We start from the raw sequence: 14,853 nt of genomic DNA, 5'->3' as shown, positions 1-14,853 counted from the left end.
CTGGATAAAAAACTGCCCACCGGGATCCCTGGGTGGCGCAGCGGTTTGGTGCCTGCCTTTGGCCCAGGCGCGATCCTGGAGACCCCGGATCGGATCCCACATCGGGCTCCTGGTGCATGGAGCCTGCTTCTCCCTCTGCCTGTGTCTCTGCCTCTCTCTCTCTCTCTCTATCATAAATAAATAAAAAAAAAATTAAAAAAAACAAAAAAAAAACTGCCCACCCATAATGTGGGTTAGTGAATTGAAAAAAGAGTATAAAAACTCCTGAGGACAGCAAGACAGCACTTCAGACTAATGGCTGGAATAATATAACACGAGAAGTTATCTCAAGGGCAAAATCAAAATTAGACTACAGATTACAAGGAGGTATGACCAATTAACTGGCCATCCTACTAGGGATCCAGGTGCTTCACCGTAAGAGGAGTTTGTAAATGTCACTTTGAAAACTCAAAGCCAAAAAAATTTTTTTAAAAGATGGAGAACAAAAAGAATGAGGCAAAGGGATATATGTTACCTCCCTCCTTCCTTTGAACATGTTGGCTCCCCGCACCCCCCACCCCCTGCCTTGTCGTATTTCTAAATCCTTTCTGCAAAGGTCAGGGAAGCAGCACAAATCCCACTGTGTCACTTCCCAACACGCTATTTGAAAAATTCGGCCACCTAGCAAAAGTAATAAAGGAGGACCGCTGTACCCATAAACCATCCAAGAAATAGCTACCCAACCAGAGCATTCCAATTTGCAAAGATAACATATAATCTTGCTGCTCTGGGTGTGGCTCCATCAAGAGGGATGGAGAGGCTGGGATTCAAAGTACTGTCTCCAGCATCTCGTGGATAAGACTGATGACATCCGAACTAGGGTGACGAACAGGGCGCCCCTAACTGCTGTCTGTACTCCAAGCCCTCTAAAGCACCCACACTTTCTTGCACGGGGCCAGAAAAATGAGGCAACAACCCAGTCAAGATCCTTTGGGTCTCCAGGAAAAGCAGCCGGGATGGCCTTGAAAAAGCCATGGTGTGGGGTGAGAAACAAGAGGCGGATTTTTTAACAGTCTTGTGTGGCTGCTGCTCATTCTACAAGAACAATAACTTCAGCAGCCACTTCATTATATTTCTACTGTAAATGACACAGGCCTGGGCCAAGTCCTCACCAAAACACCCTCCAGAATTCAGTCGGGGTTAGGTCATCTGCAGTCTATTGACAACTGCTGAACTCAAAACTCCTACCAAGGCATCTCAGCAACAGTTTGTGTCCTGCCACTAATGAGGCTCTTTTTCCATGAATAATGAATAAGAACATCATCTCTGTTGCCAGGTACACAACATAAACAAAGCTCAACACAAGGGCCCTGGTATGGTGAGTTTGTCCATTCGCGACGAAGGAATTTTGCAAAGTGTGAGCCAAGATTTAGCGGAGGGTGGGACGGGCTGTTGTAACAAATAATGTGAACATATGTTATCAGAATCTAATAAATCAGCATTTGGTTGTTGTGGAGCCGAGGCTGTGCAATGGGATTGATAGAGATCACAGAAAGCTCCAAATGAGTTCATTTCTCCATTTTACAATCAGTCTTATAACACAAAGCTGATGATGTCTGTAATGAGCTGAGATCGCTGCGAGAGGAGCCTTACGAGACTTGAGGTATCAAAGGCTCTACCAGTTAGATCTTTTTTCCTAAGCCTTGGTGTGTAGTGGGTTGAGCATAGGTCAGCACGAGGGATGAGAACACCAGAACGCTGCTATGGCACAACGGCTACAGGGGAGCAGCTGGGAAATGTGCACGGCCACCTGAACCCAGGTACACGGGGCTGGGTTCCTTTCGTACCAAAAGACCCTCGGTGTATGAGCATTTTGCTTATGAGGTAGCCTTCTGGCTTCGATTCCCAAGACCAGCCAAATAGTGAGATCCCAGCAAGTAAACAGAGAACAAAAGTGAGCTGACATGAAGGCCAAACAGTATTTATTTTGTTTACTGTCAAGCACGCCACAAATACTTTTCTCTCTTCCTAAAATCAGTTCCATACTAGGTAGCCTGTATCTTGTTACACGGGGTGCTTATATTTGCACAGGCCAAGTAATGCCATCACTGGCTGCGGGCTTATAGCTTCCACTGATTTGAGCAGGAATTAACAAAAAACAAAACAAAACACAGCTAAGTCGCCCAGTGCCTCAGTTTCCCCAACTGTAGGAGGTAACAACTCCAACCTGCTTCAGGGATCCCTTATGAAGAACTGTGTGTTAAAATAAAATCCTTTGTTCTATGTGTCTGAGGAATTCCTGGAAATTTTGACCTGAGTAGTACTTAAATGTCCTGAAGATGCTTACTAAAAACAGAATACTTTTTAAAGCAAAAAATGAGCGTGTGGTAAAAGTAATCACCCCCTAACATCCATTCTATAAGCAGACATGTTTATCTTGGGGAGAGAGTTAACGAAATAGGTAGAATAATATAAAATTCTGCAGAGATTCCAGGAGCTACGTCATGGCAGGGAGTTTATGTGGATAATTCATATGCAATTCATCAGTGAATTCACAGACAATGGCAACATAACACAAGAGTTTGGAAATCTCTGAGATGTGTCAGTTTATTTTTCTGGTTTATTAAGAACTGGCAAAATGAAATAAGCTCATGGGTAAGTAATCTGAATGGTGAAGTAACTTCAAAGCCCTTCACATAAAGAAATGGGGGCCGGGGGGTGGGAGGATATTCCCGGGTTGAGAAAATGTGTAGGTGTAGCAGAAAGGGGGGACGATCAGGAATTCCTGCCTGGTGGCCTCAAAAAGATAGGAGTCAAGATCATTTTCTGAAACAGAGGGAACAGGTGACAGGCTAAGAAGGAGAAGACCTGGGATGAAGGGCACCTTACTTTTATCTTCAAATATTTCCTGAGCTGTCGCAAGGGCTGTAGTAAGGGCTACTAGCTGTTCTACGTTGCTTCAAAGGATCAACATGACCAAACAGGAGTGGTCACAGTCATCCGACGTGGGGTCCTAGCAGGAGCTCGAACAGTCGGGGCTGTCCCAACAGGATATGTGGGGCCTGCAGAGGTTCTGAGCGATCCCGACCATGGCGGCACTAAAGCAGTGCATAAATAGCTCCTGTTGACAGGAAGAGGAGAAAGGGAACCTACTGGGAGGGGGGACAGGAATGTAGTGCAGACCACGGGACACTTCTGGCCCCACTAACCAACCATTAAACTCTCAGATCCTATAAAATGCCATCATAAAACTGTAGGTGAAAATTCTCTAAGTGGATCGTTATCAAAGTCCTGTACTATGTGAAATGATCCTTCCGATCTAATCACACAAAACACAACAAGAAGAGAAAAATACTCTCTAATACTCAAGTAGATAAAGATACCAGGAACTTACCATCATACTTTGCTAAGACTGCCTGAACATCAGCATATGCTTGTAGTTCCAGAAGGGCTTCTAAAAGGTTTTCATGGATGTTGAACATGCTCAGCAAGGGGAACTCCTTCATTAACTAGGAAAGAAGAAATCAAGGATAATTAATATATATTTCTTACTTTCTAAAAGTGTCACAAGTACTAAACTATGATATATTCATATGACAAAAAAAGTATAGTTTTAGAAGGATAGGTGATACTGAATTACAAGCATTCATAACAATTATTATTTTGTGAAGAATTAAATGTTCAAATCTTTTCCTGCTACTTTGGGAAAATGGCAGCTTTGAAGTAGCGAGAACCTAAGATGGAAGAAAACCCCACGGGATCCCTGGGTGGCTCAGCGGTTTAGCGCCTGCCTTTGGCCCAGGGTGTGGTCCTGGAGTCCTGGGATCAAATCCCACATCGGGCTCCCGGTGCATGGAGCCTGCTTCTCCCTCTGTCTATGTCTCTGCCTCTCTCTCTCTCTCTGTGTGACTATCATAAATTAAAAAAAAAAAAAAAAAAAAAAGAAAATCCCAAAGAGAGGAGGTTTCATAAAAACCGAACACGATGCTTAGAGGTAGCGCTCAGTAATATTAAAATACGATAGCGGCAAATTAGGTAAAGGTTGAACACTATACCTCATAGGCGTTGACAGTTTAACTTCGTCAAGAGCAGTTTGATGAGAGCCAGGGAACAGAAAGGGAAGCAAGCAGGCACTCTTCTTTTGGAGCAGCCTGGTGACAAAGTTTTGGAGAAAAAGCAGGAAAAGAACTAGAAGGCGATAGAAGGGTTGAGAAAATGTGTAGGCAGCGACAGAGAGTAGCAGAAAGGAGGGACGATCGGGAATTCCTGCTGGTGGCCTCAAAAAGATAGGAGTCAAGATCATTTTCTGAAACAGAGGGAACAGGTGACAGGGAGGAAGTCTAAAGATGGGGGTGGACGTGCAGAGTAGCCATACCGGGAAGAACTGCTTGGGGGCCCATCTAGGATTGCTAAGGCCTCCTTGAGGGCTTAGCCAACTGGGGCCCATGAGTTCACGGAGGCTACAACTGGCATGCTTGTCCAGTTCTAGCTAGCAGGGCTCAGCAGCCCCGGCACAGTCACATGATGACATGAGGAGGTGCACCCGGGCAGGTTGAATCAGATCCCGTAGAAAGTCAAGGAGCAAGGAGAGTTGGCTAGAATGAGGAAAGAATGATTAAAGGAATGGCCTGAAGGTTCTAGACAGGAAGGGGAGCAGGAGGGGTCGCAAAGGGAGTTAGAAGATGTAATATTGAACTTCACTGGGAAGCAAAGGAAGAAGAAAGGACCAAGAATTTCAAAGTAAGCTCCATCCTAGAGAAAGAGAACCGGGTTCCTTACACAGCACAATCCTGCACCTAGATGGTATACATGCCCGTGTCGATGTGCACTGAAGTATTTGTACGTGTGTGTATCCTTTATTTAACTCCTTTTACGTCAATAACCTTAAAGTAATTCTTCTAAGTAAGAGAAATAATACTCAAAAATAGGCTAACTCGGGATGCCTGGGTGACTCAGCGGTTGGGCGTCTGCCTTCGGCCCAGGGTGTGATCCTGGGATCCCAGAATCAAGTCTCGCATCCGGGGCCCTGCATGGAGCCTGCTTCTCCCTCTGCCTGTGTCTCTGCCTCTCTTTCTCTGTGTCTCTCATGAATAAATAAATAAAATCTTTAAAAAAAAAAATAGGCTAATTCACCGTTAAGTAGGAAACCAGTGGATATGTTGCCTTGACTGTCCACTTCTTCCTACATTGGAAATATTTGCCATGTTGCCTTGTTTTTTTTAAAGCTAAGAATTCTTTAGCCTATCTCTAAAAATAATTTTCTGCAGCCCCAAACAGCATTGTGTTACCAGCGAAAAACAACTATCAAAATGATTATGTGTTCAATAAGACTGTCTGAGCCCCCTAGAGACCGCCTGCAGTACTTTCATTGCTAGTAAAGGAAGTGAATAAGACTATACACCACGCATTGTTAATGTTCTGTAACCAATAAAAGTATTTCTTGTTCTGGTTCACTTTGATTCTGGTTGACATCACCCTTTGATTTTTCCCCCCTCTCTCTAATTAGAGCTTGTTAGAATTAAAGCTCCCTGTCATTCAGCATTTGGCAACACAATAAAGACATTCTCTAAACTGCAACATTTAAACATTTACCATTTTTGACCAATTCTTCAGGTAAAGGTCAAACTTCAAGGACACACGTCATGTTCTGTAATTTTGAAACTGTAATTCCAAATAGTAGCATGGTGAAGCTTAAAAACTGAGAGGGGAGTCTTACTAAGATCCAATGAGACTCTGTGAGCAAACACAGGAGTCTCGGCCTGTTTCAGCAGAACTTGAAGCAGGATGCTAGCAGTCTGGGCAGCAGTGCGCTCATTGGAAGCTTGGAAAGAGTATACAGCATCCAAAAAATAATCACCAAAAAAAAAAAAAAAAAAGATTTTACACATGGCAAAGAGCAAATGTCAGAGAACTAATCAAAGTCATATGATCTGGAAATCTAGCTTTCCTTGTTTAAATGTAAATAAGGAAAAGCAAACTTGGGGATCCCGGGTGGCTCAGTGGCTTGGCGCCTGCCTTCGGCCCAGGGCGTGATCCTGGAGTCCCGGGATCGAGTCCCGTGTCAGGGTCCCTGCATGGAGCCTGCTTCTCCCTCTGCCTCTCTCTCTCTCTCTCTCTGTGTATCTCATGAATAAATAAATAAAATCTTTAAAAAAAAAAAAAAAAGAAAAGAAAAGAAAAGCAAACTTCCACTGCCCCATCTCACTGGAGCTATCACCTTGCCCTCCCCAGCCCTTCACAACAAGCTCTCTTAGAAAAAAAGCCACGCACACTCTGCTCCCTCGGCTCCCTTCTTGTCTCACTGCACAGCTGTACTCGGGCTTCCACCCCACAGCTCCTCGGAACCTGCTCCTCCCACATTTACACGTGACTTAAATTGCTCCTATGGATACCTTCCAGTCCTTTCCTTGCTTGACCTCTGCAACATTTGACAGTTTGATGACTTTTTCCTTGAAATTCTTGTCTCTTTTGGCTTCCTCAACACCATTCTCTTCTGAATTCCTCTATTCTTAGCTCCTCACTCCTTCTCTAGTTTCCCCCTTGTCTCCTACTTAGGAACAAGTAGCCTCCCTGCTCCAGTACTCTTCTCATAAACACCCGGATATCCAGGACTGCTCTTGTGTCCAGGGTCTCGATATTACCACCTTTGTGAAGATGGCTCCCATGTTCTCAACATCGGCTCTGACCTCTCTCCTAAGCTGTTAACTCAATTTGTAAACCGTCTCCCTCACAGTTTTACCTGGTGCATCTAATACTGGTCTCATAAATTTCTCCTCCCCAAGCCAACCCCTCAAACTTGTTCTTCCCTCTTGGTATTTCCTATCTCAGAAAAGAGAGCCATGAATCTCCACTACTTTCTTTGCCCTACCAACTACAGTCACCCTAAAGGTCCCCAAACCCCTGAACGAATATGTACCAAAGGCTAATAGCTTCCAGCAGGTTCCCAGAGAGCTCTCTCACACGTGTTCAAGCAAACACCTGAAGAATCTGTGTTATTCTGTATGTTGGTAAACTGAACACCAATAAAAAATAAATTTATTATTAAAAAATTAATTAATTAATTAAAAATAAATTCACTTCCAAAATAAAACAACAACAACAATAAACACCTGAAGAATCTTACCATGTCCTCTTTTCTCTGACCCGCTGCCAATAACTTAGTTCACACCCTTATATTTGGCCTAAATTGTTCAAACAGCATCTTTTCTCTGCTTGTCTCTGGTCCACGCTTCACACCACTGTTAGACGGCTTTATACACACTTAAGTCCATCACACTCTTGCTTAAGGGGCAACCACTGACATGGCCTCAAGGAAATAGGCAGATGTGAATCCAAATTTACAAACACATTATTTATAATAGTGGAAATATGCAGGGTGCCTGGGTGGCTCAGTGGGTGAAAGCAGCCAACTCTTGACTCAAGTTGTGATCTGGGGGTGGTGGGATCAAACCCGGTTTGGGGCTCCCCACTAATGCAGGGAGTCTGCTTAAGATTCTCACTCCCTCTCCCTCCGACCCTCCCCCACCATGTACACATGCACACATGTGCTCTCTCTCTCTCTCAAATAAATACATCTTTTAAAAAGATAGTGAAAAATGCAAGAAACTTAAAATTTAACCCATTATAAGGCATTCAACTATAAGGCACAGTCCTCTTTTGGGCTTTTATATGTCAACATTAATAGTTAAATTCTCAAACAATTTTTAATGACACAGCCTAGGAAATGCTGACACACAGCATTATAATAGAAAAGGCAGGATACAAACTCTACTTTGCAATAAGATCATGCTTTTTGTCTGTATCTAGGCATAGAACCACACTTGGTTGGAAAAATGGCAAAATGTTTTAACAGTGGTTATTTATGATTAGTGAGATTAGAGATGATTTCTATTTCTTCATGTTTTCCATATGTTCTAATATCTTTAAGAGGAATGTATATGTACATTCCATAAATTGGAGAGGAAAAACTATTTTTAAGAATATTGGCTACTCTGTAAAAAAGAATGAAATCTTGCTATTTGCAACAACATGGATGGATCTAGAGAGTATAATGCTAAATGAAATAAGTCAGAGAAAGACAAATACCATATGATTTCACTCATATGTAGAATTTAAGAAACAAAACTAATGAACAAAGGAAGAAAAAGACAAACCAAAAATAAACTCTTAAGTATAGAGAACAAATGATGGTTACCAGAGGGGAAGTGGCTAGGGGGATGGGTGAAATAGGTAATGGGGAGTAAGAGTACGCTTATCATGATGCAGAGTAATGCACAAAATTGTTGAATCACTAAATTATACACCTGAAACAAATGTAAAATTGTATATTAACTATACTGAAACTAAAATTTTAAAAAGAATAAAATGGATAAAGAAGTGAAAAAAAGAGAATACTGACTTTTAATACAAAAAAACAAGTAACTCACTTTAAAAATAAACAGGGAATGTGAATAGAAATTTTCCAAAGAAGATAATACAGATGGCTAACAGGCACATGAAAAGATGCTCAACATCATTAATCACCAGAGAAATGTAAATCAAAACCACCATGAGATATCATTTCGCACCTGTCAGATATTATCAAAAATACATTAAACAACATGTTTTTGGTGAAAATGTGGAGAAAAGGGTGCCCTGGTGTACTGCTGGAGGAAATGTAAATTGGTATAGCCACTATGGAAAACAGTATGGAAAAAAATTTTAAATAAAATTACCATATGATCCAGCAATTCTACTTCTAGGTATTTAACTGAAGATGATGAAAATACCCACCGAAAGAGATGCAAACCCTTAGGTTTGCAGCATTGTTTACCATAGCTAAGATATGGAAGCAATTCAGTGTCCATTGACAGATGAATGGATAAAGGAGGTATTACTCAGCTATAAAAAGAATGAAACCTCACCATTTGCAATCACGTGGATGGATTCACTTAGAAGATTATGCTAAGTGAAATAAGTCAACAAAAGACAAATACCCTATGATCTCATTTATATGTGGAATCTAAAAAACAACACAAGTGAATAAACAAAATAAAACAGAAACAGACTCATAGATATAAGAAACACATTGTTGGTTACTAGAGTGGGGAAGGGCTGGGGGTGGGAGAAAAAAGGAGAAGGGGATTAAGGGGTACAAACTTCCAGTTATAAAAGAAGTCAGTCAAGGGGATGTAATGTACAGTATAGGTAGTAAAGTCAATAATATTGTAATAGCTTTGTACGATGACAGAGGGTAGCAAGTTATCTTGGGGATCATTTCATTCAGTATAAAAATATTGAATCACTATAATATACACCTGAAACTAATAAGATATTATATGTCATTTATACTTCAATTAAAAAATATATTGGTGGGGTGCCAAGGTGGCTCAGTTGGTTAAGCGTCCAACTCTTGATTTTGCTGAGGTCATGATCTCAGGATTGTGCAACTGGGCTCCACGCTGGGCTCCTTGCTGGGTGTGGAGTCTGCTTAAGACTCTCTCTCTCTCTCTCTGCTCCTTCCCCTACTTGTGCTCATTCACCCTTTCTCTCTCTCTTTCTCAAAAAAAAAAAAAAAAAAATATATATATATATACATGTATTTTCATATATATATTTCAAATACATATATACACACATGTATATGTATATATATGTACACACATATATACATATGCATATGAAAAAATATTGGCTTCTCATCAAATTCAGAATATAAAATCCTTATCATAGCAACACAGCCCCTCACAACCGGTCTCCGTCTACTAGGCCAGCCTCATTCCCAGCTACTTCCCTACACAGACACATGGTCCCACCACAGAACAGTTTTTAGTTCCTTAAATAGGACACATTCATTCACATTTCTATCTCCATGCTCCCCATCCCTGGAGTGCTTGCCCTTCCACCTCCTTGATCAATCTAGACAGCTCCTTAACTTCCAGGAACCCTTACCTACCCTTTGACTCTTCGCCTCTTATCTGCCAGGTCAAGTGCTCCTGCCCCAAATCCCAGAGGCCTTGTCACAATGGTCTACTGGTCCATCTTCCCCATGAGTCTGGGAAGAGTGTGAGAATAGGAATCCTGGCTTATCACCAGATTCTTGGTCACTGACTGATCCAACATAAGTGCATACACATTTCATGAATGGAATGCTTTCTAAATAAAGGCTTTTAAAAGTTATCTCTACCTCTGGGGTACATATTATATGTGTGCTGCAATAGGCCTACTTCAGGCCCTTGGGTTACATATCCCTGAACATGTTCCTCCACCATTTAAAATGTTCCAATGCCTTTATCTACACCTTGGAAAAGATATCATTAGAACTCATAAACTATGACTCAATGTAATGAAAAACTGTCTTAACTCTTAAAGCTGTCTGAAAATGGAACAGATGATCTAAAGAAGTCTTCATCACTGGAACTGGTCACACAGAGACTAGTCAATGGGCAGAGATGCTTAAGAAAAGACCCAAGACCTTTCAAATCCTATAAATTCCAAGACAAAGTCCCCAGATCCTAAGCATAATTTTAGACCCTCCCCCAGCTCAGTGCCAGATGCATCCTGCGTCTCCTGTCTTCTATAGGATCAAACCCCAGCCTTGTCAGATCAGACTATTGCTATTGTACACCATTCCCAGAACTCTTCCTATAGTGTTCCTAACTACACAGTTACTATCCACTGTGTTTTTGCTCAAATTGTTCTCACCACCTGGAATACCTTTTCCTGTCATTTATAAGGCAGGCTGTCAAAATCACCCCACCCTCCAAAGCCCAGATCAAATGCCACCTCCTAAAGTCACAGCATCAGAGGAAGTGAGAGCCAGAAGAGCCCGTGGAGATCATCCAAACACCCTCCTCAGTTTACAGATGAGCTCCCTTCCACCCCCGCCCCACTAAAAAAAAAAAGAAGAAGAAGGCTGCAAATTTAAGTGATTCAGCCAAAGTTAGTGCTGGGACTATGATTCAAACCCAGTCATCAGTACCGATTCCAAATTTCAACACATCTGCACCCCAGTCTCTGCCCTGCCAAGTCCAGGAGAACTAAACCATTTTGCTTATGCTTCTCTGCTATACTTACCTACCTGCTTTGTTCTGCATTTATAAGATTAGAAGACAACTGTATTATAGAGGAAAAAGCCCCATAGGTGGGGTTATCCTGAGCTTAAAATTCACTCCTACCACTTACTCCCCATGTGACATCACAAACCACTTAACCTCTCTGAGCCATGGATGCCTCATGTCCTGGGTCTCAGCTCATATGGCACGCTCTCAGCCTTCTCTAATGTCGTCATCCCATTCACATGCCTATTTCCCATGGTTTCTGTCACCCTCTAAATTCCTCTTATTTATCAGTTCATGTGGCTGAATATTAGATCACTGAGTCAATGTCTTGGGCTTTGTGAGCCATACGGTCTCTCTTGCAACTGCTCAACTCTGACGTGGTAGGACAAAAGCGGCAGTAAGCAGTTACTTACCAAAACAGGCAGGAGGCCAGATCTGGCCTTTAGGCGCTAGTTTGTGAACTCCTGGTTAACGGGAATAAATTTTAAAAAATAAAAGTTCTTCATAAGAAAAGTTTCATAGTGATAGTACATTTGGAAAACATAACATCTCTTACACACACCTGATTTGGCAGACTGTAATAAAAATAAGAAATGAGAAAGGCCAACTCTACAACCCAATACTTCTGCGTCCAGCTCTGTTCCCTAAAAACCATCCACAGAAGTTTCTGAGCAGTGCCTTCTGTGATATCCACACAGAATGGGGAGCACCATTATGACCTGTGGAACGGACTGATCGAGTGGGGTATATGCACATGATGAAATGCTGTTCAGCACGCAAAACGAATGGACTAAGCCTAATATATCTCAACGCAGAAAAATACTAAGTGATGTTAAGAAATACTCTATAGAATATAGCATATATTTAAACGCATACAATCCTACATGTCATTTATGGGAGTACATTATGGAAATATATGGAGAGCAAATGGAAATAACAAAGTTGCTGGTGCTTCAAAGGAGGCCACCTGCGGGTAGTGATCACTTGGGGGCTACAGCTTTATGTTTTATTATAATGTTTCATTTCTTTTCAGAAAAGATGAACAAAGATGACAGAATTTTTAATTAATTTATTACTATTTATTATTAGTTACACAATTCTGGGCAGTGATGCTATTTTTATTATTCTCTGTATTTATGTGTGTGTGTGTGTATTTTATTTTTTTTTATTTATTTTGTGTGTGTGTGTGTGTGTGTGTGTGTGTGTATTTTAAAGTTGCTTCCTGAAACTAGAAGTTCATTAGCCATCCTTTTCACTTGTAATCCTTCAAGTCGAGAACAGTTCAATTTTCATCAGTTACACTTTGTTTTCTATGTTCTAACTGCCTTTTGAAGCACAATCACTTCCCCTTAGGGGTGGACTCTGCAGTTCCTTAAAGTATTGATAGCATCTAAGAAAAAGTCAATATCTGGCTAAACAACATTTAGAGAATTTCCTCAAAAAATTTCCTCCAAAAAAAAATAATAATGATCTAATAGATTTTAATACACTGCACTTGAATCCTATGAAAGCAGGATAATTATCCAATCTCAGATGAAGCACAGTGTCAAGTCCCACTTCTTAATTCTCCTCCACCTGAATTCCAAAGTAGGGCCACTGACAGATGTGGTATGAAGAGTGTCATTTCACCTTGAGGGATGCTTCAGAGTGAAGCCTACTGTAAGGTAAGTTACCCCCCCCTCTCTAACCCTTAGCATTGGGGGTGGAGGTTGGGGTAGAGCACCTTGAGAGAAAACTCTTTCCTCATAAAATTTCCCCTTGCTTCTTCACCAGAACTACAAAGGTTCCCATGGTACATTGTTTTCAAAATAAAAAAGAAGGCATTGGACATAGCAGTGGGGTTGCTGGAAAGGCTTCATCGTGGGAGAGGTGGTGGCACATTATAGAAGCCAAGAGCACCGCCGCCGCCTTCGTAATCGGATGGGGTGGGGTTCCCATTCAGGGACAGTAGTTTCTTAGCACCACTGGAGCCGATCTGTCTCATCTGCAAGACTGGGGTAACACCTAGCTCACAGCACACTCAGACACACATGGGAGCTTGACAAATGGGAGCCGTCAGCCTTACACAATGTGTACCCAGGTACACTGCATTTCCCAAGTGCTATTTGCTTGTTTTGCTGTGACTAGTTTTGTTTGTGGTTTTAGTTGTGCAATATAGCATATCCCCAATTATTTCTTTATTTTAAGCATACTGAACAAAAAAGAAATGGCTTCGGTGGTGTAATTAGCCTTTCTATTAAGAAACTTGAATGAAGGCATATGATAAATATAAAGGCCTGTTTCCTATAAACTAAGTCATTCTAAATAAATCTTTAAACTCACTCACTATCTAGCATAGTTCTGTTTATTTATTGCCAGCTATCTTCTCTATGCTGGTAATTGCTTTCTCCTGGCAGTCAGTAATTTATATGCCCTGCTTTGCCCAAATATTACAGTTCACGTACAATGAAAACACTAACTCTCCTACGATTCTTCTAATACCTATGGGGAAGAACATGGGATGGGCCAAGGATAGAATTTCAGTTTCAATTTTACATCATCTGGCTATTGTCAGTTCAAGTTTATTTCAATGGAAGAATCTGAGGCACTTCTGAGGTTAACATTTACGAGCTCAAATAGAAAAAAAAAAGGAGAGTTAATTCACTGGATTTGAAATACTCTATGGACATAATTTAGAACTGCAGTCTGTATGCTTTTTCTCAGCTGACTTACAGGATGAAAACAACAGTTTAAACCTTTCAAGTTTGATTTGTATCTATTAGTTTAGCTATCCGTGTATTGTTCTATGAGTGAGAAAAGCAATGTGAAAATTCTTACATATTTTAAGGCAGAGGTAATTAAAAGAGATCCTCAACCAGATTCCTTCTGAGGTCAATGCAAGCTTGACTTAATTAAAGTTTATAGAATTTGGCCTGTATTATATTCAAACAGCAGATACTATTTTGTTATGTTTGCAAGTTTGACATTATTTAATTACAGCTTCAAAAAAAAAAAAGGCATAAACAGAAAATAGAAAAGACACTTTGTATCGCATGGCTATTATTTCATCAGTGATTTTTACTGACACTAAGGGCCGTGAAAGGAAAGAACGAATTGTTTACCAGAGTCCTGAGAGACTCGGAGAGTTCCATTTGCACAGATCACTATCAAATGCAGACGTGAGAGGCTTGGATAGATATTAATAAGAAAATGTCATTTTCAGAGCTGATCTAAAGGAAAATATTAAGCTGCATCTATTGAAAAGTGATATGATCAATACATGATCTGTGTGGACAATTACATCACCAGTTAGCTAGTTCTTCATGAAACTGAGCCCACAATGTAAATAAACGCATCACCAATAACTGAACTGAGGACAGAAACAGTTGTAGGCACGATGCAAATCATCTGATAGTTCTGTAGTGACTCAGAGGGTTGGAAGGTTACCTAAATACTTATCTACTTTTCTCATCAAAAGTACACTCCATTCATTCCTGAAAGAGAAATCTTCCTTAGATTTGCTAGTGAACAAGACAAGTTTTGCATTTATGCAGATCCTAACAAAAATATTTCCAATATAAAATGCTCTCGTGCATTTAATCCTCAATCAGATAAGGATAAAAGCATAACCCTGGTCAGAATTTAGGAATCTGGGACCCTGGGTGGCTCAGTGGTTGAGCATCTGCCTTTGGCTCAGGTCGTGATCCCGGGGTCTAGGGATCGAGTCCCGCATCGGGCTCCCCGTGGTGAGTCTGCTTCTCCCTCTGCCTGTGTCTCTGCCTCTCTCTCTCTCTGTGTCTCTCGTGAATAAATAAATAAAATCTTAAAAATGAAAGAATTTAGGAATCTTTTTCAA

At 41.1% G+C, this 14,853-nt stretch overlaps 1 protein-coding gene across 15 annotated transcripts in view; it reads right to left on the bottom strand.

Moving 5' to 3' along the window:
• ST7 (suppression of tumorigenicity 7) overlaps positions 1–14,853 on the bottom strand; it is a 241,122-nt gene that overhangs the window by 55,737 nt on the left and 170,532 nt on the right. For all 15 annotated transcript variants that reach the window (XR_003143234.3, XM_025464753.3, XM_025464759.3 and 12 more), the window contains one exon: positions 3,374–3,488. Coding sequence is in view for 14 of the 15 variants with exons in the window: in XM_025464753.3 (XP_025320538.1) it covers positions 3,374–3,488 (115 nt within the window). In the remaining variant the exon portion in view is untranslated. The remainder of the gene's footprint in view (positions 1–3,373; positions 3,489–14,853) is intronic.

This window comes from Canis lupus, chromosome 14 (genome assembly GCF_003254725.2).
Source record: "Canis lupus dingo isolate Sandy chromosome 14, ASM325472v2, whole genome shotgun sequence".
In the NCBI taxonomy this organism is placed as follows: domain Eukaryota; kingdom Metazoa; phylum Chordata; class Mammalia; order Carnivora; family Canidae; genus Canis; species Canis lupus.
The sequence above is the reverse complement of the archived record's forward strand: the minus strand, read 5'-3'. Positions and strand labels throughout refer to the sequence as shown.